General features: G+C 43.7%; 1 protein-coding gene across 1 annotated transcript in view; it reads right to left on the reverse strand.

The window, feature by feature from the left end:
- The window catches only part of CTNNA1 (catenin alpha 1), a 116,930-nt gene that overhangs the window by 76,575 nt on the left and 15,914 nt on the right, over window positions 1–24,441 (reverse strand). Inside the window, exons 2-7 of the mRNA XM_021544869.2 lie at window positions 23,685–23,791; window positions 21,655–21,850; window positions 14,811–14,977; window positions 13,922–14,041; window positions 11,829–12,095; window positions 8,623–8,826 (exon numbers count right to left, since the gene is read on the reverse strand). Coding sequence (XP_021400544.1) covers window positions 8,623–8,826; window positions 11,829–12,095; window positions 13,922–14,041; window positions 14,811–14,977; window positions 21,655–21,850; window positions 23,685–23,789 — 1,059 coding nt within the window. The 5' untranslated portion in view covers window positions 23,790–23,791. The remainder of the gene's footprint in view (window positions 1–8,622; window positions 8,827–11,828; window positions 12,096–13,921; window positions 14,042–14,810; window positions 14,978–21,654; window positions 21,851–23,684; window positions 23,792–24,441) is intronic.

Genomic DNA, 24,441 nt, shown 5'->3' on the forward strand with positions numbered 1-24,441 from the left:
TCCCTCCTGCTAAAGGAATGTGTCCCTGTGTAGGCCAGAAGGAAGCCAAAGTTCCCTCCTCTATTTCAACAGTGTTCCAAGATACAGCTTAAGCCTCATCCTTTTCTCAGACATGAGAAGGATTAAGTCACTATTTTGCCTCTATTTAAATTCCAGAGGGCTTCCACTATTTGGATAAGCCACAAATGCTAATTATTCTGTATTGATTCTGCTGACTTTCTGGGACAAAGGAGGTCTGAAGCTCCAGCACACATTAAGAGCATTACAGAACATCAGCTTTCTTACACAGGATAAAACAGGTTAAGCAAGAGCAGAGTCTGGATAATAAACACCACATCCAGAAGAGAATATCCCAGTTTCCATCAAGACCTCTAATGCTTGCAGCAGGAGCTGTATAAAAGACGAAGAGGTACTGGAAAGGAAAAAAATGAAAGAGCACAACAGGTTTTGCATGTCATGGGTGCACTAGAGAGGGGACAAGTGGTACCGCACAGTCACATGGACACATGTGTACATGGACATGATTGTTCTCTCCCTTCATTATCTCCTGAATCCCATCCTGCAGATGGACCTTCATCCAGAGTTTGTATTAGATCAAGGCAAAAGAAAAAGGAGATGTCGAGGACTTTAGAATCAAGTATGTCATTTCAGTACAAGAATTGTGGTACTCCAGCTTTGTAATAATTCCATCACCTCCTTCCTCCAACGAGAGGAATTGAAAAGCCCAGTTGTGTGTGTAATACTTCTGCACACTGAGAGCATGATCCTGCTGGAGGCTAAAAGACTGTTTATCCACAGATCAGCAGTCACTGTGCAAACTTACATGCTCCATTCCATCCATACTCCTTGAATTTGACTTTGAGAGACTACTCAAGTATCACCAAATGGAGTTGCATTAGGGGTGACTACATATTTGATCTTATGTAGACAGATAAAGTTCAAATATTTGCCTACAAAACAGTAGAATTCAAATGAATTAAGCCATAAACGACAAAGTTAAGGCAGAATCTATGCGCAGCATTAGGGTATATTTATGTAAAACCATTTAGAGTTCAACAAAAATAAAACACTGCAAAATGCCAACCTCCATATCACAAACAAATCTGTACACATTATTATTGCAGGTTTTTCCTGCACCAATCTTAAATGTTATTTGATCAACATGATGTTAAGAAAGGTCGAGATTTATAATGCATTATCAGAAGATCAGAATGTGTTAACATTGGAGATGGACACATGCCTGACAAGCAAGGAAAACCCAGCTGTTTCACCAACACAAAAGCAAAGGGTGAAGGGGGGAAAGGAGGGACCAGGTAAGATGGGACCCTTCACAGCCGCTCAGAGTATCCACAGGACTCAATTCCTGTTCAGAGCCAGCACTAGAGCTCAGCTCTGCTGCACAGCTGGCTGCAGTGAGCACTGTAAGTGAGGGCAGCCACCTTCCTTCTTTTACATACATTAGGACTCTGTAACAAAAATGCTGCAAAGCATGGAAAGGCTGCAAGGGTGAGTTCTGCTGTACGAGGCAGTTCAGAAGAAGTCCCAGCTGCTGTCAAATCTATTAAATTTAAGAGAGTTCTCGCTGGCAGCTCTGCACCAAACAAACAGCAAAGGCTGAAGGCAGTGGATAGAGCACAGAAGTGATTTAAGACTTCAAGAGACTCCCACTGAAATCAGACCTGAGGTGTGAGTGCTGGGCTTTGCTGGGATTCTCTCAGGAGGCACTCAACCAGACATATGCTTCTTTAAAAGATGCATCTGCACAGCACAAAAACTGTCTTGGGTCTGCAAAAGCATCCAGGACTTGCAAGCTGTGCCACTGGCATCAGTGGCTGCACTGGCCTGTGCTCCCACCCAGGGCACACAGCTGGAGCCCAGATGTGCTGCCATGCCTCCCCTCTAGGGCTGGGCACATCAACTTGTTTGGGGTCTCTAGAACAGCTTCCACATCAACACTGGGACAAGTTCAGGCAAACCACTGGTGGTGACAGGGAAGACTCTGAAGAGCTTCAAAACCCAAAGATCACGAGGTGTACAGAACTTTGCATGAGCTGGACTCTTCAGAATGTCTCTTAAATTCCACAAGTGCTTCTGTTCCTCCCTAAGAAACAGAAGGTGCCAGAACATCTCCTGAAAACCCCACACTGAAGTCTCAAACCCGGATGGTGTTGGGTGAACACCTGGAAGCTTGATTCTGTAGCCCAAAAATGCCTGACTGACACAGTATGAAGTTCTCACCATCTTCATCTGGCTTCATTCCAATGATGCTGAAATATTTACGCTGTGGCAGCCTGTAAGCATTAAACTTAAAACTCTTATCACTTCAGAAATGTTCTGTTTTTAAAAGAAGAATTTTTGTCAAAGCAATAATGTCTATGGAAATTAGGGCCCAGCATAACAGCACAGCTCTCTACTGAGCAGCAAAGTCCATGACAGGAAAACCCATCCAGGCTTTCAAACCACATCCATCACGTCAGCATTCAGGCATCTTAAACTGACAAACAATATTAAAAAAGAAGGTGTAGATTATCTCAAGGCAGAATTTTTATCAGCATCTTTATCATCAACACAGATCAGTGTGCCATTTTAATTCACATCTATTCCCACAGAAACAGATGCTTTCATTAAAAGGGCTATGCAAGAGCCCTTTCAGTATATAGATACTTGCTATAAATGAATTTCACAGTCATGTGAAAATTCACATGCTCCTTTCCAAGCTTGGATCCTTGATGGGCATGCAAAGCTGTGGATCAACATTATTAATAGGCAAATTCATCATGAAAACACATCTCCATTCTGTAAATTGCAAGTGTGTCAGGAGTAGAAATATCCTTTGCTGGTAGTTCTGAAGACAAATGATTTCTCCCAGCAGATATTGAATAGATAAGCCAGGCACTTTCCTGCCCAATCACTTTCAAAGCATCAGAGATGTTCAGAGACACTTAGGAAAGAAAAACAAAATAGTGCAATTAAGGTTGAGCAAACAGCACTTGTGTGCAGCATTACATTCCCCTAACTGCACTGAACACAGACACAAGGGTGCAAACTAAGCATTTAGCAAGTTATGGGTCCACCAGGTCCAAATCCAGCACTATTGGGACCTTCTCCGGGGACCCTGAGATCCAAACCACTCTGGCCTGCAAGAGTTCCCCGAGGCAGAGCAGGGCCTGGGCTCAACCACCTCCCTCACCTTGAAGTTGTGTCATACCAGCATAGGTCAGGTTAAAATCTAAAACAAAAAGAAACACAATCCCCACCCCCAAACAGACCCTGCCGTGGTGCTCAAGCACTTGAGGCCAAAGAGAAGATGGAAACCAGGGAAAATAAAAAGCCATCCTGAAGTGATGTGTGCCTGGAATGCCTGCTCTGAACCAGCTCCCAGTGGCTTTTCTCCATTTGCTGCCAAGCACCTCTAATTCAATCCAGACAGTCAAGGACACAGTCAGAATGTTAATATGAAAGCATTAAAATTCCCATTGAAATGGGACCTGTCAGGCTACTTTATGTAACATGATTTATCGTTTCCAAATGTAGTAACAAGGGATTTTATTGTACAAGAGCATGTGGTACACAATGGGGCTCTGGTCCGCATTCCGCACTCGCCAAACTACAATTCCTGACAATGTTTCTGCTGGTACATGGCTGAGTTAGTGGTGTGTGCATGAAAGGGGAGCTGAATGCATTAGAAATTGATGGGGTACGGAGTAGACTGAAAATGAGAGCTCTCTGCACTTCCCTGTGCAAACCAAACAGAGCCGAACACCTCTGACCACTGCCGGCTCATGGAAAGGAGCCCAGCTGCCCCCAGCCCTCAGGGCTTCTGCACCAGGCAGTAAAAATGGATTGTCAAAAGCTGAAGGAAGCTTTTATTTCCAGTCTTACACATCAGTCAGGTAACTGATGTCATCTGCAAGTTCAGGGCACACTGAGAGCACACTGGAAACTGCTGGTTACACTTCCAGGGCATGGTCTGTGCTTTCTACCCTGCTGAACCCCAAACCCCTTCAAAGCTCTGCCTCAAAGGCACCAAATCCAGTGTTTGCCACGAGTAACACAGAGATGACAGCAAGGCAAGCTGCCCAAGTCCTGTGCTAATGACACCCAGAGGGTTACAGCACAGAGCATGCACCTGTCACAACCAAGTTTGTGGATTCCTGTGCCAGTGACATACTTTCTTTGTAAAAGAGAAATTTTTCACCTGCCAGCCCACTGGGCATTTTTAAATGCATTTCATGCAGTTTTCATTTGGGTTATGCTAACTTTTGAGGCATAGCTGAGTAGCACAGAACAGAAAAGATGTTGGCTGTATCTACAGTGGGAGAGGAATCTCACCAGCTGCCAGTGCAAAGGCAATGCCAGGATAAACTGGTAGCAGCGTCAAAAAATACACAGCTTCATCCTTTTTACTTGGAGAAAACTGGAACAGGTCAACATGTACCCACACAAGACCATGGAGCTAGACCCAAAAGACTGTTTCCACTGTATTTTCTGATATTTCTTACCAACTTCTTCATTGATCGCACTATTAATCTTGACATCATTCAGTTCGATGCTTCACTCTGCCCTCTTGCCCTGCCTAAGTCTGGAACTGATGTTCAACTAAAGACAAATATGCTTTGTAATTTCTTTGTTTAATTAATAAAATACACACCAAGAATGCCTGACTGCCACAGATCATACAAAGAACTAAGTCTTGCCATCTGTGAGTTATATTACAAACTTAGCTGCAACTGACATGGTGAATTTACTACATTCCAGGCAGTTGATCCCAGAACCAAGACCTTGGACTATGCTGCTTTCATAAAACTACTCAGAATCAATAATGAATTTAGGCCTTCCCCTCCCAGCTCTGCCATTCAGCACCAGCAGCAAGAATCAAGCTTACTCCAAGTAATAAAACCCAAATGCAAATAGGCATCCATGCTATTTGAATCCAGGAGGGATCTGCAATGCAAGTTTAAAAAGGAAAACTATTTTCTGCTGGATTGTGAGAAGTGAGCAAAAGCCATAATGGAAAACAGCTCTCCCCAGGCAAAGTGGGAGAGGAGGGGAAAAAGCCAGAGAATCAAATGCTACAATTAAGGGATGAACAGTTGGGATTTCAAAGAACGTAGCTTATAAACCAAGAGGCTAGGTGATGAAGTGGCTGATGACGTTCAGTGGACGCAGGTAATGAAAGCCCATCTCACTTCATCCACAGGAACAGACTCCTGCCACTAGCCACGACTTCTCTTGCCATTTTCAAGAGCAGTCCAAAAGGTCAGAAGTGTCTGAGCTGCAGACTGCCAACACTGGGGGATACTTGGGGTAAGATAAATTAAACAGCTCCCTTGTTCCTGTCCTTCTGCTTGAGGACCCACTACCGACCACTATCTGACACGATGCTGGCCTTAATGTAAAAGATTTAGTCTGACCAAGCTGCTCTTGAAAATGGCAAGAGAAGTCATACTAGATGAAAAAGGAAATCATACACACACCAATCTAAGAAAAAGGGGATTCAAACTTCTGTAACAAACTACTGAACAAGCAAATCTTGGCCTTCTTTTAAGGGCATAATCACAGGATTCATCACCTTGCCAGCAGATGCAGTAAGGGTCAAGAGATCCTACAATTCAGTTTATTGCCAAAACCTGTTATTCAGCTAAAAATTTCTGCCACACTCCATAACACAGCTGCCAATGCTTTCAGACTTACAGACCTTCAAGGACAGGCACAGAGAAACAGTTAAACTCTGGCTCCAAACACTAAACTTTGAGTTATAAACTGCCTAGAAAAGTCTTGCTATTGCCAGAGATCAGAAAGAAAGTCTGAAAGCTAGAGGAAGTCACTGAAGAGAAGACATTTAATGTTAAAAAGGAAATCTGTCTCAAGACAGTCCTGTGCTCCAGCCTTTCCAGTCTATTCCTCATCCAATCTTCTCTGAATTTTTACACTTGGCCAATAAATACCTCTTACTCTAGCACTTGGATAGGATTTACGATGCACTGCAAGTGCTGTGCAATTAACAGATTTAATGCCCAATTCACTTCCTCCTTCAAAGGGAGACTGGAGGAAAGCATCCCAGGAGCTGTGGGTATATCATACATATACATTAAATGACATTTCCTCTGCCACTACTCTAAGTCAGCACATCCCTACTCTTCCTGCAGATGTATCAAACCATTTTCACTGTTTAGATTATTCCAAACTATTAGTCATTCTTCAGCTTAATCACAGAGGGGTTTACAGGATGGATTTTTACACACCATCCCACATTTTAACCATAATTTATCAATTGCTTTTTCCACTCCATTTCACTGAATTTCTAATCTCATTTCCCCAACTACACTGTCTACAATCATAACATAACAGTGACTTTAAAAAATGCAGTATGCTCCACTAATTTCACAATGTGCCAAAGGAGATAACAGAGGGAATACATTCTTCCCATCTCAGAGTGATTACTTTAACTTGCCTATCAGAGACAAAAGCATATGGCTGAGGAGGAGGACAGGCATTGCTGTGAGAGGAAGTCAAAGCTCTGCACTCTCACATGGCTATTTGACCAACTTTCAATGAGACAAATGCCACCAACTCCTCCATGCAAGACGGAGCATTTACCTCCTGCACATGTTTAATTACACTTTGGTGGCTGCTCCATTCGGAATCGTGCTGACAGGGCTCCATCCAATCCAGCAGCACATTTGAGGGATTATTGCTGATGCTTCACAGACTCATAAAACACCCTGCTCAAAGGAGTTTTGAGTGGCACAAGTTTGTGCTTTGCTTTCCAGCTGCAGTCTGAAGTTCTACAAAATGTCAATGCTGAGCACAAGCTACTTTCACAAGCAATTAAGACAGACTACATGAATACCTAGCTCAGCCCGCAGGCTACATCAGACTTCCCTTTCGGTTTTGTTCTCTTTGGTAAACAGAAATCTTGTTTTCCTTTCTCTCTACTACACACTGCATCTGTTCTCCAAATTCCACCACTCCAACCCACACATGGCAGCCCCTGGACCAGTTTTGCTCTATGTTGAAATCACTTCGGCTGAAAGATTTGAAGGTAAGGTAACTGATGCAGCAACATTCCTAAGTAAGTGTTACTGTCTAAAAAAGGTATCGCTGAACTCAGTTGCACCTCAAACAAGTTCAAAACCATAAATAAGACTTTGAGTCCCCCCCATTAAGATTTCTTCAGACAATTTGACTTGCTACAGCGCTACAAGCCACACAGTTTGCTTAAGTTGTTGCCCTTTCTGCAACTGTATTTCATCAATCAGCTTTAACAGTATTGAAGTTTAACAATTATAAATAGTCTCATTTAATTACGATTTCCTGATCTCACCTCTGAACACAGCAAGTTCTTCAGCTTAAAACCCACTGGAACAAGAGCAAAGGGGCAATGGAGGGGAAGCAAGTCCAATATTACACCATGATGCCCTCAAATGCAGAAGCCCATCCGGATGACATGACACTTACTCCAACCGTAGGAACACTCTCAGGCTTCAGACACTGTGCACACATTCAGTGCCTAAACACTGGAAAAGAACTGCTCCGAGCCCAGTATTTGCACCAAACTGCGCTCAGATTTTTTACTACATATTTAACTTCATACATCACTTCTACTCAAACCATTATAGCAGCAACAATAATCAACTTGATTCTGACAATTCATGCTTTGCTTACAAAGATGACACAGTTAAAGTTTCCAAGAGACAACAGAACTGAAGTACAACTTTTTGCATAAGCTCAGTTACCTTATGTAAACCGAGGTTTGACTTTATCTACAAAACAATGTCAACAGTCATAAAAGAAATAGAAGCAGCGCCCAGGAATTAACACTTTATGATGATAACATTTGTTTGGAAGACTAGAGATCAGTTTTAAGGTATCATTGGTGATTTAAGAAGGTTTCATCCCACCTCATGACAAACCTTTCAGGACTACTTGTTATTGCTCAAATTCTATTTGGGACAGAACAGAATTCACAGAATCATCAGGTTGGAAGAGACCTTCAAGATCATCGAGTCCAACCCAGCCCTAACAACAGTTTGCCAAGTGCCCTTTAGCCCTCACCAAATGCCACATCCAGGCTTTGTTAACCACACCCAGGGATGGTGACTCCACCACCTCCCCGGGCAGGCCATCCCAGAACTTTATCACTCTTTCTGTGAAAAACCTTTTCCTGATATCCAACCTGTATTTCCCCTGATGCAGTTTAAGACTGTGTCCTCTCGCCCTGTCAGTGTTGCCTGGTGAAAGAGACCAACCCCACTTGACTGCAACCAACTTTCAGGAAGTTATAGAGAGTGGTAAGGTCACCTCTGAGGCTCCTTTTCTCCAGGCTAAACAAACACAGCTCCCTCAGTTGTTCCTCACAGGACTTATGTTCCAAGCCCCTCACCAGCCTCGTTGCCCTTCTCTGGACAAGGAAGTGTGGATATGGTGGACATGCTCAAGTGTGTCAATGTCTTACCCAAACTGTGGGGCCAGAACTGGACACAATGCTCAAGGTGCAGCCTCACCAGCACCGAGCTAAGGGGAAGAAACCAGCTTTGAGGGACATGACTTCAATTCCATATTTTAGCTGACCCTATGGAGTTACAGCTCCCAAGGGAGCCAGCAGAGCGCGGTACTCACGTTGCCCATGTACTCGGAGAGCAGGTCCTGCAGCGCCTGGCGCACGGCGTTGCACTCGGCCACGATGCGCTCGCGGCGGTCGTCGCGCGTGCAGGACGAGTCGGCCATGAGCGCCGCCCCGCTGATGATGCTCTCCAGCCTCTCCTCCAGGGACGGCCGGAACCGCTCCTCGCTGAACGTCGAGGGGTCCACTATGATTTGTTTCTAGCAAGAGAAAAAGTTCTGCGAATCAGTCACTGGCCCAAGTGATACCTTAGGATTCAGCTTTTATATTTTTCAAATTCTGTAGTGCTTTAGTGTATAACTCAAACTCCTTAGAGAGTCTGAGCTACTGTCTGCATTTCGGTCAGACAAACCAATTCCTCCCTGGACCTGAAACTCAAGGACATCTCACTGTTTCAGGACCTGAGAGACATAAACAATAGTGAATTGGGGTGGCGGGGGCAAGCTTAGAGTAAATTAATTCATTACCTGAAAGTGTAATTGGAGGATTAACCCCTGATATGTAAATTGACCAAACTTATAATTACCTGAAAAATCCGTGACCATCATCCATCTTGGGGGTGGCCCCCCGCTATGAGGTTTTTTTTGACTGCCCAAGGTATATCTACAGAAGGCCTTCAATAAATATCCACTTTTATTCTCTTAATCTTGTCTAGCCTCTGTTCTAGGTAGCCACTCTAAGGCATCAAAGCAGTGTATTACTGTTAAATCATGCACACAACCAACACTTAGAGCAACCCCCTGATCAGGCATTAAGAGGCAAATGACACCCTTTTGGCACTGAGGAGGATTTTCATGAGTAGTTCTGTAAAATTACTAAGAGGTTTCCCAGCAGATTATATTGCTACTCATTTCTTGTGCTGCTTTGACAGCTAAACAAAACTTGGCCATACGAAACCTTGTTATATGAATGGCAAAAACCAAATGTGCCAGCAAAAATAAGGTTCAAAGTACAGAACTCTTCCTAATGACATGTCAATTTGGACAGGCCTTCACCAGTTAACTTGTCAGATATAATTATCCCATCATGAACAAGAAAACAAACATCCAAAATTAGCTCTATGTATTGTGTTCTGCTGCCCTACTTTGCACGGTCTTCCTTCTCTTCAGTGTTAAGCAGGTATATACAACTGTGTTCTCAAAAATTCTTCAAGTGAAACATCTACATAAAGGTTTCAAACCACACAGAAATCAATTTCTTCACGGCAGAAAATTACCACAGGTTTCTCTTGCCAGAGTGTCAGCAAGCACAGCTCAGGGACCAAGAGACTCAGGGCTGAAACAGCAGCATTGATGCATCTGCTCTCAAGGGGCCAAGACCACCATCCACGGAAGCTCCCCAGGAAGAAACTGCACAGGATTTATCACCTTTGAGTCCTTTCAGGTGATTTGTTTAAACAGATCTCTAATTCAATAAAGAAAAAATAATTTGGCCATTTCATGGTTTGGTTGTTTGTTTAGGGTTAGGCTGGGTTATCTCAGGGGCAGAATTTTGTAATTCTAAAAGAAGCCCCAAAGCTTTTTGAAATGGGAATTTTTTCAGCCAGTTTGTGTTCAAGCTAACCTCAGCAGCCATGTCACAGCCACCTCCTTCTGCCAGCCACCAGCACACTTCATATCCCTACAGAGTAACCATGCAGCCATCACAGCAGGATGAGAACATGGCATGTGCTCTCCAACACATTCCCTCCTCATTCTTCCTGAAACTTTTAGCCATTGGCTAATACAATGGTAGTGTGCTACCACTGCAGAACTGCACCACCAAAAAAAGAGAGATAACAATCAGCTTGTTATCTTCTGGTAGCCATTTCATATTTTACCATCACTAGAATATCTGAGGGCATGTGTGCTCAAAGCCTCTATTATGGGAGTGTAATAACACTCAAGCAGTAGCAGGAAATGAAGTGCACGGATAACATCTGCCAAGAACCTCAACACATTTGTTTTGTCAGCCTCCTTTGGCAGGGATGAGACAAAGCTATCGTGAAGCTGGCCTGCTGATCAGGCACTGCTGCTATTAGAGAGACTCACAAAGTGGAATTAAAAGCTCAGAAAGCTTCATGTGAACTGCAATACTCAAAAAGTAGTCTGCAGCTGTATATTGGAGAGTTTGTATAATAAAATAGGGTGATTTATCAGAAATCCCATTAGCTGTTTGAGTCGTACAAGCCAGTCCACCAACTTGCACTGAATTGCTTCTTCACTGCCAGCCCCTGACGTGGTGCTGCTGCTGCAGGGCTGCTTTCCCCTCCCACAGGCACCTGTGAGAACCTGCAGCTCACTGGGGCTAACCTGAGGCATGCTCTGAAGGCTTACTGAGCACCTGATGGAATTTCAGAAAGGCAAACTCAAAACTGAAATTAGTCACAAAGATCAAGACAGCCATGACATCCTCTTGTTACCCAAGAGATCATAGGGAAAATACTTCCTATCAGACACAGGGAGAATTCAATCAGAACTTTATCCTGGCAAAATACATGTGGCAGAAAGTGAGGAACGAGAGTGGTAAGATCAAAAAGGAGAAACTGAGCAAAATCTGGCAAAACCACAACTATTAAATGCCTTTTGAGTGATGGCTTTGCAATATTAAATAAAGTTCTAGAGTAAATTAGTGCTACAGTATTTAAAATTCAGAGGCTGAATCAGGTAGACACCGAATCCTGGCTTCAAAAGGAAAGCGATCTCAGTAAAAATGCATGACTGTCCTCAGCAACGTGATGAATGCAAGATAAAGAACATGACAGATCAGTACAACCTATCAGTATGAAATGACTTCATTTCCAACCAAAGATCATATTAAAACTTCCCACCTCATGTTCCTCTCAAGAGGTAGTTTCAGCAATCCCAAATACATGATTCACTTTTAATAAATCACTTCTGTCACCTCCAAGAATACATTACATAAATATATTATGAAATAATCAATTTCAAACAAACCATCTAATGTAGCAGTAGGCTAACTGCTATTTCAGAGCTAGTTTAACTTGACAGCCTTCCATCACCAAGAACCACATATATAACTTTCTACATTCCATCAACCCTTGTTTGGAAAATGGCTTTTTTTAAAAAAAGCCTACTTTGCCTACAACTTGCTGCACTTCAGTAGAAAATGATCTGCCAGGTAATATCAATAAAAGCAAGCTGTGGCTAACAAGGCAGGTGAACAAGCAGGAGGGGTTTTTCCCAGCAAGGCTCCGACTCACATCGAAGTTGTTGAGGGCGTAGGCCAGCTCGCCGCCCCCGCCCTGCTGCTGGGCAGCGTCGTCCGAGGCCGTGGCCTGGGCGGCGTTGGAGATGCCGCTGACCGCCTGCTGCAGCTGCTTGTAGATCAGGTCCCTGTTGGCTTTGTAGGCAGCCACGTCGGGGTGCTGCAGGCAGGCCTGGGACGCCGTGTACAGGATGGGCACATTCTTCTGAAGGATTCCTCTGGCTGCCGCCATCTGATCGCGGTGACCCACATCTTTCAACTCCTGTTAGGAAAATTAAAGGGGAAAAAAGGCATTTGAGAGCATTGTCCACATTCAACATCCAAACACTGTCTCCCCTCACCTCCAAGGGACAGGCAGGTTCTTTGCCTCAAATCTGTCTGCTGAGCATTCCTAGCTTTAAGATCTCAACTAATTGCAAAACACGACAGCTTCATAAAGCCAAAAAACAACAACACTCCAGGGCAATTCACAACGCCACAATTCAAACTCTGACGTTGGATTTTTTGTTCCTCTGCAGAATTGGGCCAGCATTTTAAAAACTGTCCTGTCTTGCACTTGCAGATAAGAAGCAAGATCATCTTTAATTTAAACTCGCAGGCTCACAACCAGAATGTTTTCTTTAATCACACCTCGAAGATGGCATTTACTCTCCTCAAGAGACTCGGGTACTTAATTTCAGAAGAACAAATATATCATCTCATTCAACTTCTTGTTCACCTCCAATGAGACAAAATTAATCCAATGACTGTAATTACCACTAATTCAAGATTAGTGAGCAAGTCCATAAGTCTTTTCCCAAACACTCTGTGCTGTAATTCTCTAAAGCACCATCACCTGTTTTGGAACAGAGCACCATGATCAGATAAAGCCTCCGAGTCCAGCACAAGCAGTAAGTTTATAAAAGGAGGATCAACTACAGTTATTAGCAGCAGCAGCATTTCAAAATTACCTCTTAAATCTAACAAAGAGGCAGTGAAAATGAAGACAAGGACTTCCTTACTGAGAAAAGGGGAAAAAATTCTGTCAGAGACTCTAAAATGAATGGGCGATAGGTGACCTCTGTAAGGTACACACTGAGCAAGCAGGGCACTCCAAGCAGGCACAGAGATTTACAGATTTTGTACAACCACTTCCCATAGTGTGGAACAATCCATCACAAAGCAGTTTTAGAGCATTTATTGCATTGCCATCACAACCCTATCCCATTTACTGCAATCAGATTTGAGATTCATAACTAACTGGCAATCCCTTTTTTACTGTACCCAGCTTATTTTCTAAAACAAATCTGTGCAAAAAAACAAAAAAAACAACAAACAAACAAAAAAAAAAAAAACAACCCAAGCAGTGTCAGAAGTGCTTAAGCAGTTTTGGTTTGTACATATCTACAGAACAAAGAGGCAAAAAATGCTTTAAAAGAATTATGCTATTTCTGATAACTTAAACTGCCCACACCTCTGCTTTCTTCTGAAAACTTAACTACTCAAGAATGAGTCACACCAGTGCTGTTGAACAAAACAAATTTCACATGCAATTTAAGGCTAAGCACAAGCTATCCAAACACAGAACATATCCACAACAAACAGGAATTTAAACCCCTCCTCCAATGGACATTTCAGCGCAAGGCCAGTGAGCAGCATCACTCACTTTCTCAGGAAGCTGTAGCTGAGCCCAGCCACGGCTTTAGCTCCCTGTGCATGTGGACATGATCAGTCCATGTGTGTAAACCACAACAGCAACAGGGTCTAGAGGAGAGTGCCCCAGGACTGGGACACATCTCAGCTCCCTGTCCTCAAGTGCAGCTCTTGGGCAGCAGCATGTCATTGAGGCACTAAAACACTGACATAAACAAATGCAACTATGAACAAATTACATCAGAGGCAGCACCCTACAGCCAAGCACACTTTTCTTGCTCACCAGACAAACTCACAGTTCCTTAACATGGCAGAGCAAAACAAAGTACTCAGCAATAATGTAAAAAAAAAATAAAGTAAGAAGTATTAACAGAATAGTCACTTTCCAAGGGCAATAAGCTATTATGGAAAACAAAAGTAAGAATTAATATACAGAAGAAAGTGGCCACACTATACCTGCTGTCTTTTGGCTGCCATGATGTTAAGCTTGTCCACTTCTGGTTTGAGGGCTTTGTATTGGATACCCAAGTCCTGCTCTGTGCCAGCATTTCTTAGTTTCAAGATACCATCTTCCACCTAAAAGAATATATATTCACATATCTTTCCAAGCAATACAGTCCACAGGTCAGGAGGTAGTTCAGAATGTATTTCATGGCAGTCAGAGAAAGCAATCTTCCTCTGCCCCCTGTTATTTTTTGGAGAGAGACACTTTAAAGGCCAATCGGATACAGTGCTTAGCTACTATTTCACAGTCACCAGCTATCAGAGACAGTCAAAAGCACACATCTGAAAGAGCTTGAAGGAATCAAGGGCCCTGGCAGGGCCATAGCAGTGGCCAAAGGGCACAAAGAGAGTCCTCAAAGCTTGTTTGCAAAGGAAGACCCAGTATCCAATGTCACTTCACTTAAATTCTGCACAAAGCACTCGCCCACCCTGCTGCTCATGGGAAGGAAAGGTTTCCTCAAACAGTCCACTTTCATTTTTATTTAGCCTGCTGAAGCTACTCATCCCTAGCAGCTGCAAAGGAGTACTGGTTATAAGAAAGCCAAATTCTGTAAGATGAAAGGGCTGACTCTCACCTGCAGCTGCAGACCAGGGCTCAGTTAGTTTCTGTACTAAAAGTTCAGAACAGAGTGCAGCTCAATGTCAAAAGCTACTGACAGTGAGTATGAAAGTGAGTGACACACGCCCACTGCACACATTCTGCTGAGAGCAAAAACCCCCAGACCCTCCCCACTGCAGAAGGAAGTTGCTGCCAGTGCACGCCCCACAGGGTCTCACACACACGGTGGGCACCTGGCAGAGCAGCCCCAGCGTGCCAGGCACAGCAGAGGGCCACACTTACAACTTTGAGCTGAACAAGTAGCTTGTAGACGTCGGCCATGTCAGCCAGGATGAGCAGGCGGGTGACGGCGGAGAGCAGGGCGCGCGCGGCCCGCACCATGTTGCCGCGCTTCACCGACGAGCAGGGGTCATCCGCAAACTCGCCCGACGCGCTCTTCATCAGGTCACCTGCATGGGGGGACAGCGGGGGCTGGCTTCAGCACCGCACAGCATCAGCCACTGGAAAGGATCCTAAGCCAGCCCGAGTCTCTAAAACAAAGCCTTTGTGAAATACGGCTGACAGCTAATGCTGCGTGTGGCTACCTCTAAGTACAGCTACTTCATGGCATTGGGGCAGAGAGTTTTGTGCAGGGAGGAAGGGCTGGGAAATCACTTTGGTCCTTATTTCCATTTGTACAGGTGTTTCAGCATGCCAGAATTCTCTGGAGAGGTAAATTCAGCACACCTTTTCAGGACTGCAGGCATTTGCCAAGCTCTGATGCTTTCAAAGTCTGAGCAAAAGCTTTGATTTGTGTGCGTGCAGGAGTTAAGCAGAAAGCAGCAGAAAGCCCTGTAAACACACAGCGAGCTGCCACAGCTCCTGGGACCGTAAACAACTCGGAGCGATGACCTGGCTGGATATGCCCTGGTTGGAATTCAAAGCCAGGCAGCGCTTCGTAAAACGCTTCAACATTTCATAGCCTGTGGGGCTGCATCTGGTGCAGGAGCAAAGAATTTGGGTTTCAGATGCTAACAATGCCATTGGTTAACTATGAAAAGCAAAGGCCACTTTGCACAGCTAGAGCAATTCCTCCAGAAGGCATTCACAAAGCATGAAAGTAATGTCTGCATATAGTCAGAGGAGTAAATTTTGGATTTCTCCCTCACTTTTCAGGCCAGCTTCCAGTACCACAGTTCCTACATAACAGTAAGTTTTGGAATCCACATTGTTATCCTCGGATCTCTCTGAATCTCAGAAACACGGAGAACAGCTAGGACTTAGTTTAGGAAACAGTAGGGCCTCAGGGTCAGGGATTTGCAGGCAGCAAGAGATGACCAGAAAGCAGATTGCTATAGCTAGGTGCTGTTTCAGAGGCTTCCCAAAAACCTGTATGAAAAAATGTCCATGTGGCCAAATGCCAAAATAAAAATAGCCTAAGATGAGACTAAAAAACCTCCACCAGCGCTTGACAAGTGACAGCTGAAAGTGAATCCCATGGAGTTCCCCACACCAAAGTGGGCAAGGGCTGCACCAAAATCTCTGCCTGATGCGGTCCCAGGAGGCTCTACTTATTTAACAGCTTATTTTTAACTGCTCAGAAATGCCAACAGCTGGAGAGCCTGGGGTTAACCATCCCCATGCATAATATCTTGCCCAGGAAATTTTTCCCACTCAGGCACCCTACACCATCACAGCTAAATTCAGCCCAAGCACAGCTGCCAGCCTGCCCAAGCAACCACACCAAGATACTTGATTTTGTTCAAATGCTCCCCCCTATGTAACACCCTTCCATCATCTTAAATAATACAACCAAGAGTGGCACACGACATTTTAAGATAAAAATATGCTACTTCTGTACTGGGACACAGCAAAAAAGCTTCTGTCCAAGTACAGGCCAGCTCTGAGTATCAACCCAAAGCTATCCCCTACCCAGCTCTGGGGAACACAACTCATTATTTTAACATGGGTTAAAAACTCCAGATTTCCAGATGGGTGAGAAATGATGTACCACCAATGCTGTGAGCTTCAATCAGCTAGGAGATTACAGAATTCCAACACAGCTGACATGGCTCTTTCTTTATTCCTTCTGGAACAGGCTAATAATAAAAGTCATCATTACAAGTATGAAGTCCATTGTCAACCTCAGGATTTAAGGATATATATTTACAAGAGCATGAAGTAACATAATAAAAGGGAATGGCTTCAAACAGAGTAGGGTTAGATATTGGGAGGGAATTCCTCCCTGGGAGGATGGGCAGGCCTTGGCACAGGGTGCCCAGAGCAGCTGTGGCTGCCCCTGGATCCCTGGCAGTGCCCAAGGCCAGGCTGGACACTGGGGCTTGGAGCAGCCTGGGACAGTGGAAGGTGCCCCTGCCAAGGCAGGGGGTGAGACTGGATGGATTTAAGGTCCCTTCCAATCCAGGCCATTCTGTGATATGTCAGAACCAAAACTGAGTACAAATATTTCCTTATTTATTGATATATAAAATACCCACATTTTCAACTCCCAAAATATTGTTTTCATTTATTTTCTATTTAAAATAACTCATTGAAGAGGTCACTTGCTTCATATGAATCTCAGGAACTGCTAACAAAGTTAAAAGACAAAATTATCCTCTACCCATCTCTTAAATTGCAACCTTTCAAGCCAGTCCTAAAATAAAATGCTATTCCCTTTTATTTTAACAAGAGATTTAAAAAGATTTAGTGAGTTTCAAACAGCTTGTCAGGGTGTCAAAAGATAACCAGCTTCCCAAAATTAAAAGCAGATTATATTTAAAGTTGTTGCATATATATACATTTCTGCCAGTTAAAGGAAGCTGACTTTCAGGCTTCTTTTATAAAGGGAAAGCACCCTGGGGTAGTTCTTTCAGCTGGATTCAAAGGGCAAGAGGGCACTCTGGCCTGGACTCAATATGCAGGTACTGCATTGTGTGTGCACTTCAGCAGTTCCAAGGGGATCCAGCACAATCTTCCCATTTTCAACACTGAACACAGGTAACACAACCACTCTGAAGAAGGATTTTAAGAGTTAAAGTAACACAGTGGAAAAGAGTCCAACTGCGAGACTCTGATTATAAAGCTAGTACAAATTCTTACACAAGTAGTCTGTTTTTCCAATATAACCTTAGAAGGGAAAGAAAATAAAACAGACCTGAGAAAATAAGAGGCAACAGTAGCCATCCTATGATCATGTCCTATAATCAGTAAAGCACTAAGAATTGAATGAAATCTAATGGAATAAAGCCCATTTTAGAAATGGTCAGACTTCAATCCATCAAAAGAAAATTCCCATTTTTCCAGTCTATTTCCCCCAGGCCCACAGGGTGTGCCAACACCTTCAGGCAGCACCATTAACCCCTGCTCTCAGTGTGGAACACAATGACCATGGACAGAACTTGCTCCATGCCACCACGAACAGGAGGGCACAGCAGCAGGCAGGGCAGGCCAGGACACACTGGCACTGCTGCCCCTCTGCCAAGCTGGGGATTTATGCCCACACATCCCCTCGTACCCTTCTGCACTTCAGCTCAGAGCTGGCTCCAGGCTGCTTTGTCAGCAGCACCAGTGACACAGCAGGGCCACCAGGCCATTCCCTCCTGCTCACAGCATCCCATACACTTCCCCAGAGATTGCCATTCCCCACCAAATGAAGGCAAGCAGGAAATCAGTGTTTCAAATCTCTACTGCTCTGGATACTGAAGTCCTATCTCACCAATAATGCCACCTTCAACACCCACCAGCAGGGTCACAGCAGGCCGTCCTGGCTTTCTGCTCTCAAGAATGAGGCCCCACACCACCTTTGGACATATCAACACTGGACTTAATACTTATGGCAACAAAAGCTTCTGATAATTCCTTAATCTTGTCTTTAATTAAATCTATATACTGTCTACAACACTCCTACAGTTTGTCAAGAGCCACCTCAGAGCTTCCTCAGAGCCAGGTTATGGCTTTTCGAAGTGGCACACTCCTAAAACTTTGTTGCAGGAAACCAACAGAACTCATTGTACCTTTCCAAGAAATTTAGCTAACTGGTCACAATAGAATTTTGAAGTTGAATTTTCCAAGAATTCAGTATTTACTTCAAGATGTTCCACAACTGGCCTCCTCCTGCTCCTTGGAAATCCTTAAGCAAGACATCCTCTGTGATGTACATTTGAAGAAACTGTTTTAGCCTTTCATAATTCATCTCACTGTTCTGTTTTGAAGAACCCTTCACTTAGAAGAATGAAGCAGGACACAGAGCTGAATCAGTTGGCTCATTCCCCTGCATTTGCAACCTGAGCTAAAGCATTCATTCCTTCTCTTACCTTAAACCCTATACACAGGCTTAAGACTTCTCAATGTTAAGCTTTAATTTTTGGTCCGTTATGTAAAGTTGCCATAGAAGACGCACAACAGGAGAGCACAGTGAATTCCCTGGATCCCCATGCACACATGCAGATACAGAGACAGAGCTGTAGCCATCAGCATTCCAGGGAATCAGAAACAGCCTTGCCAGTGTTACCCAAAAGAAATTTCCCTCTTGAGCCCCGTTTGGAAGATGTCTCACTGCCAAGCACCTGGGTAAGGGACTGGCTGAAGTTCCAGAACACCTCCCAACAGCACCACAGGCGCTGAGCACTTCAGCATACAGTGAGATGCCACAGGGAGCCTGCAGTGGGAAGCGAGGCTGGGCAGGACCAGTGCTGCACCTTCTGTTACCCAGCAAACCTCTGATGGCAGAAATGCCTCTAACAAACACTGAAACACTGAAATTCAAGATGTTCACATCAAATGCTTTCCAAATACAAAATCTTTTCAATAACCACAGTGGGATCTATTCTGAAAAATACTTTGATTCCTTATCTCCACTTTTCTGCTCAAAATCTTAAAAAGTTTCATTACTTTATAAGAAATCAAAAGTAAAAAGCTTTAAAGGGCCAGGAATCTTACTGTAGGATATTTCATTAACTTGCTTGTTGTAATTTATTCTTCCATTGTAAAAAACAAGAAGACTTTGAAGATCCACTTACATTGATTTAGTAGGCAGCCATGCTATTATTCATTCAAAATAGCTCCTTCCAGTTCTTTGGTTTTACCCCCAACAAATGTGATTTTATGAACAAGCATGCTCACTAAAATCATGTACTCTCTCCATCTTCTCACTAGGCTAAAAATTTTTTTTTAATTTTCTCTGATGAGACAAGTTATCTACTGTCCTAATCACCTTCATAATCCCTGCCTACATTCATTAATCTTTATTTATTATGGTAACTAAACCACTCCCTACTCTAAACAGAGGCATTATTAATGCTATTTTCCTGACCTCCACTGAAGATTAATTATGCTCTCTATCTAAAATCCCACTGCCAGCTCATCATTACCCTGCTGCTGACCACAACACCCAAATTCTCCTCTCCACTCATTCCCATGTTGCAAAAGGCTTGCTGAGCACATGCACAGGCTTTGCATCACACTTTCCTTGTTTCTCCAGTTCATAAATTCAACTGGTCTGACATAATGTGGGGAGGCTTCTGAGGTGCACACTGTACACAACCACATGCACTGGGAGGTTATATCTCCCTGCTGTTACTAGCACTGCTAAGAACTGCAATCCCCCAGGACACTGGTAGCAAAACCCTTCCCTCTGTTTTAGCTAATTTTTCACCACTTGCTTTTCATTTCCTCAAAGGCTGGTCTGACTTTTAATTTCCTCACCAAGAGCTGCTCTGCTAAACCTGGCCAAACACTGGCCCCGTGATGGGGCAGAGCTTTGACCCTGGGTTGTGTTGGAACTGTGTCCCCACAAAGGATGGTGGGCACCACTTGTGTCCAGGAGATTCACTGCAGTTTGACCACCCACCAGCCTGAGGAAACAGGCACAGCCATCCCTTTTACACCAGAATCCACAAGCTGAAAACAGCAAAAAGGGAGGAAGAAGTGAAGCAACATTAAGGTGGGAAGTTATTTCACTCCAGCACCTCTCAGTTATGAGCTTCACCTCCTCTGTCAAAGCCAGCAGAGCAGGGAGGTTTTGGCATCAAGCCTATGTGTAGTCTCAGAACCAAGAAGGAGCCAAGAAACATGGGAAAGGGTCATCTGGAAGGTTTTTTATCAGTCTGTACTTCCCACCAGTTTCTCACTGCAATATTCAGCTACAAATCCAGCTCAGGGAAGTTCTCAGTCCCAAGGGCTGAGCAGAGCTCCCTCTCTCACCAGCATCACTGAGCCATTTGGAGGCACCCACAGATGAGTACTAACTCTCGACTGAGCAGCAGTCGAGCACCAACAATTAAAGCTTGGAGTCAAAGGGGCTCTCTTGCTGTTTGTTGTTGTTAAATTAAGCCAACTCAATTAGCCCCTTATATTGCAGCCTTCCTACCTTGATCTTTCTTTGGTCTATCAGCCAGGCTCATCCAGAACTTAGAACCATTTCCAACTAATATTTCACCACTCTGCAACTTCAGCTACAAACAAGTAATTAATGCTAATGAGTTTTCCCGTTTTTGCAGCAGCAGCCGTCACCATTAATACCAGTTGACTGGGTTTCACTGAAGCATAGAAAAGACTCATGACTGGAAGAATGATAAATGATTTATGAGCAACAATATTTACTAGTGCATATTTTAGAGTAAGTCAGCTCCATAGGGTTTTCTTGCACGTCTGCTCCAAGAAAGTAAAAAAGAAAATGATAAAAATCAACATTAGATGTGAGGAAGGAAGTCTGGAATATTTAATCAAGGTCTTCACATTCTGTTTGGTGCTGTTTATGTTTTACATATTCAAGAAACACGTCTCTGTCGACTCAACACTTGGCTCTTCCTCATACAGTGCTGGTCTGTATACAGTCAGATATGGAAGAACTTATTGACATATTTCAGATGTAGTCCTGCAGGGAGCACATTTTGAGCCTAAACTGAGTTTTTAAATGCTCTTCAAAGAATCAGCCCTTCTGCTTCTCTTCTTAATCCCTACTTGAGCCATCCAATTTCCAGACCTATCCAGTTACATTATTGCTCAGGGATGCCAGCCAGGCAAGCTGAGAACCTACGAGTTGAGAGGCACAGAGTCATTAGAAAAGTCAACAAAGGGAAATAGGAATGATTCCACTCGCTCTAAAGAACCACAGTTTGAGAGGCCACCAGATCCACACTCTTACCTTGCTTGCGAACATCTTCCACAGCCGCCACCAGCTCGTCCTTCAGGAACTGGCTCTCCTTTGCAATTTTGTCTCCTTTCTCCAGAAAATTCTCTGTTGCTTGTTCAACTGAAGCTGCCAAGACATGAGCCTTTTTAGAACGGCCTCGCTTTTTATTGGAGGGGCCCTTGTTGCTGGTGTTAACCAGTGTTGTTACCTAAAGGCATGGATGGAAGGGAAAAAATCCAACATCAAATTTAATGTTTATCCATTTGATAGTAAGGCAGCATGTATATTTTTTCTAGACAGTGTATTGCAAATACCTACACTATTGCCAGCTCCAGAAATTAACCTAATGAGTGTTTTTCACATTTAAACACTACCATTCTTCTTGATTCTTTAGATGAGCAAAATAAATTCAGTTAAACAGCTCAAAGATTTCTCTTACCAGCAGCAGACCTCAGAAGTTGATTTTAACAAGGGAGATCTATTTATATTTTGGATAAACTGCAGTCTCAGTAACGGGCCAGGGCTCTTTGGCACCACATAAAAGAAACCAAGGTGGGGATCATTAGTTTGGGATAACTCCCCAGTCATAAGAGACCCCAGACAAGGTTGAAGTCTGTGCCAGTAGAAACATAGAGACACGGTATCTTTTCAGTCCAAATCAGTGCTATAGCCAAGGGGCTGAACGCAGAGCAAAGGACTTGGTAGAGCTCATTACTTCCCTAAAAAAAAAAAACCCAACTGAACTCTCACAATCATCCTACAATCAACAAATATTTCCAAGCTCCGTGTCTTAGACTGAAACCCCGCTGGGAGTAGAGTCATCACCAGAGGCCAGGAAACCCTCAGGTACTCCCTGAGCTCAGGATCAGGATCCATCCCCTTGCATCCAACACAGGCATGTCACAAAATCCACACACACTTCTCCATTTGCCTTATTTTTTCCTCTCATTTTTGGAAAGCCTTGGAAAACTCACACAAAGCTGCTTCGGAGGGACATTAAATTACAACACTAAAAAAACTGCTACTCTGGAAAGCCCAAGGACTGCTGACATAAAGGTCCTCAGAGCTGAATCCATCTTCCCAGCTGACTGATGCAGAGAGGGAAAGCCATCAGTTGGGAATATCAGGGTTGGTTAATGGGAAGTATTTGTACTCAGTTCATTGTGTTCTACAAATAAAGAACAAGTTGCAACAAGGCAATTTGCTCCAGTTCCCTCTCTATTTTGCCAGTCACATCACTGAGAAAACTGGGGATTCCCGGTACAGCTTGTTGTGCTTATTCCTTGAGAAGTAAGTTACAGACACTGCACTGGGTGAAAAAAGTCTTGTGAATAAGTTTGCTCAGTGAAGTTGTTTGCCAAATTAGGACAATTTCTCTTAAGCAAGGAATCCGTCAGTAACTAGCTAAAAAGCCTCATCATCCAATTGCCCACCTGAGGACCCAGAGGGAACAAGTAGCAGGTACAGACAGCAGTTTGGTGACTAAAGAGGATAATACTGGAAACAAAATTTGATAATTCCCATCTGTACTTAGCAGGAATTGTGTCCAGCTCATTCTGTTATTTTAGACATTTCACATTCCAGGAAAACAATGCTGAAGACAACAAGTGAACTGTCTCTGTGTACCTACTCTTCCAGGCCTCCTAGAAAGCCTCTTCCAAGAATTTCCAAAACACTCAATACACACAGCTCTCATTTACAAGACTTATTCCAGCCTTCCTGTGCTCTTCAGTGCTTTCCACTGGCACATATACACCACACAGAAAGAAGCTTTTATTCACAAATCCAGAAAAAAGTGTAGGCATGGAGCATTATTTCAATCATGCCAATAACTACTGTGTTTTATCAGGTGCTGAAGCAGCACAGTCTCCCTGGACTCATGGCCAGTGACTGTTCAATGAAACTGAGCAAAAAAACTGCTTGTAGACTTTTTTCCTTTTAGTTTGTAGTGTCTTACACCTAGAATTTAAGCTTTCACTTAATCAAAACGTCAAAACAGGCAATCATGTTTATGACCTTATTTTGCCCCATCTTTTTCCTACCTGTGTAACAAGAGGCTCAAGCAGCCTTTCAACTGCCAGTGTCCTTATCTCCAGGCTTTTGGGGTCCCATTTGAAGTTCACGTTGGCTGCAGTGACAGCAGTCATTTCTGCCAGAAGAAAAAAAACCTACATTAATACAATTTTTTATTGTTAATGCATCTTAAAATAAACCAAAATGCAGCCTGTTAAACACAAAACATCCACTTAGTGTAAGTGAAAGTTACAGCATCCCCAGAAACATCAGCTTTGATTAAAATGGTATGAGTTTGAGAAAATATTATGACAATATACAGATATTACCTGCACATTTTGATTAGAAAATAAAACCAAAAGCACATAAACCCACAGACAAACCTACCACAGGGCCTCACTGTTTTATCAGAGCAATGACAAGATCAGCAGTGCCTGGGTTACTCACCAGTGGTCCCTGAGCAATAAAGAAGGACCACGGGTAGTGAGGGCACTTTGCCCATGAAGGTGGGTGCCCCTGCCCAATTTGCATCACCTCCCTTCCAGGGCCAGCTCTCAGACACAGCCCAAGGTCTGGGGGAGCAGAAAGGAGCCCCCTGACTTCAGCAGCTCTGGATGCTGCCCACATCCTCAGCTCCACCAAAGCAGGAGCCAGGTTTAACGCAACCCACCTGCCATCCCCCTTCAGCCAGTTCACCTCTGGGGAATACAAAGGTAAAGGAGTGAATGTAGGCCTCACAAAGCCAGAAAATCCAGCTGGTTCATACTTAACAGCTTACATATCTAT

Source organism: Lonchura striata, chromosome 15 (genome assembly GCF_046129695.1).
Source record: "Lonchura striata isolate bLonStr1 chromosome 15, bLonStr1.mat, whole genome shotgun sequence".
Lineage (NCBI taxonomy): Eukaryota > Metazoa > Chordata > Aves > Passeriformes > Estrildidae > Lonchura > Lonchura striata.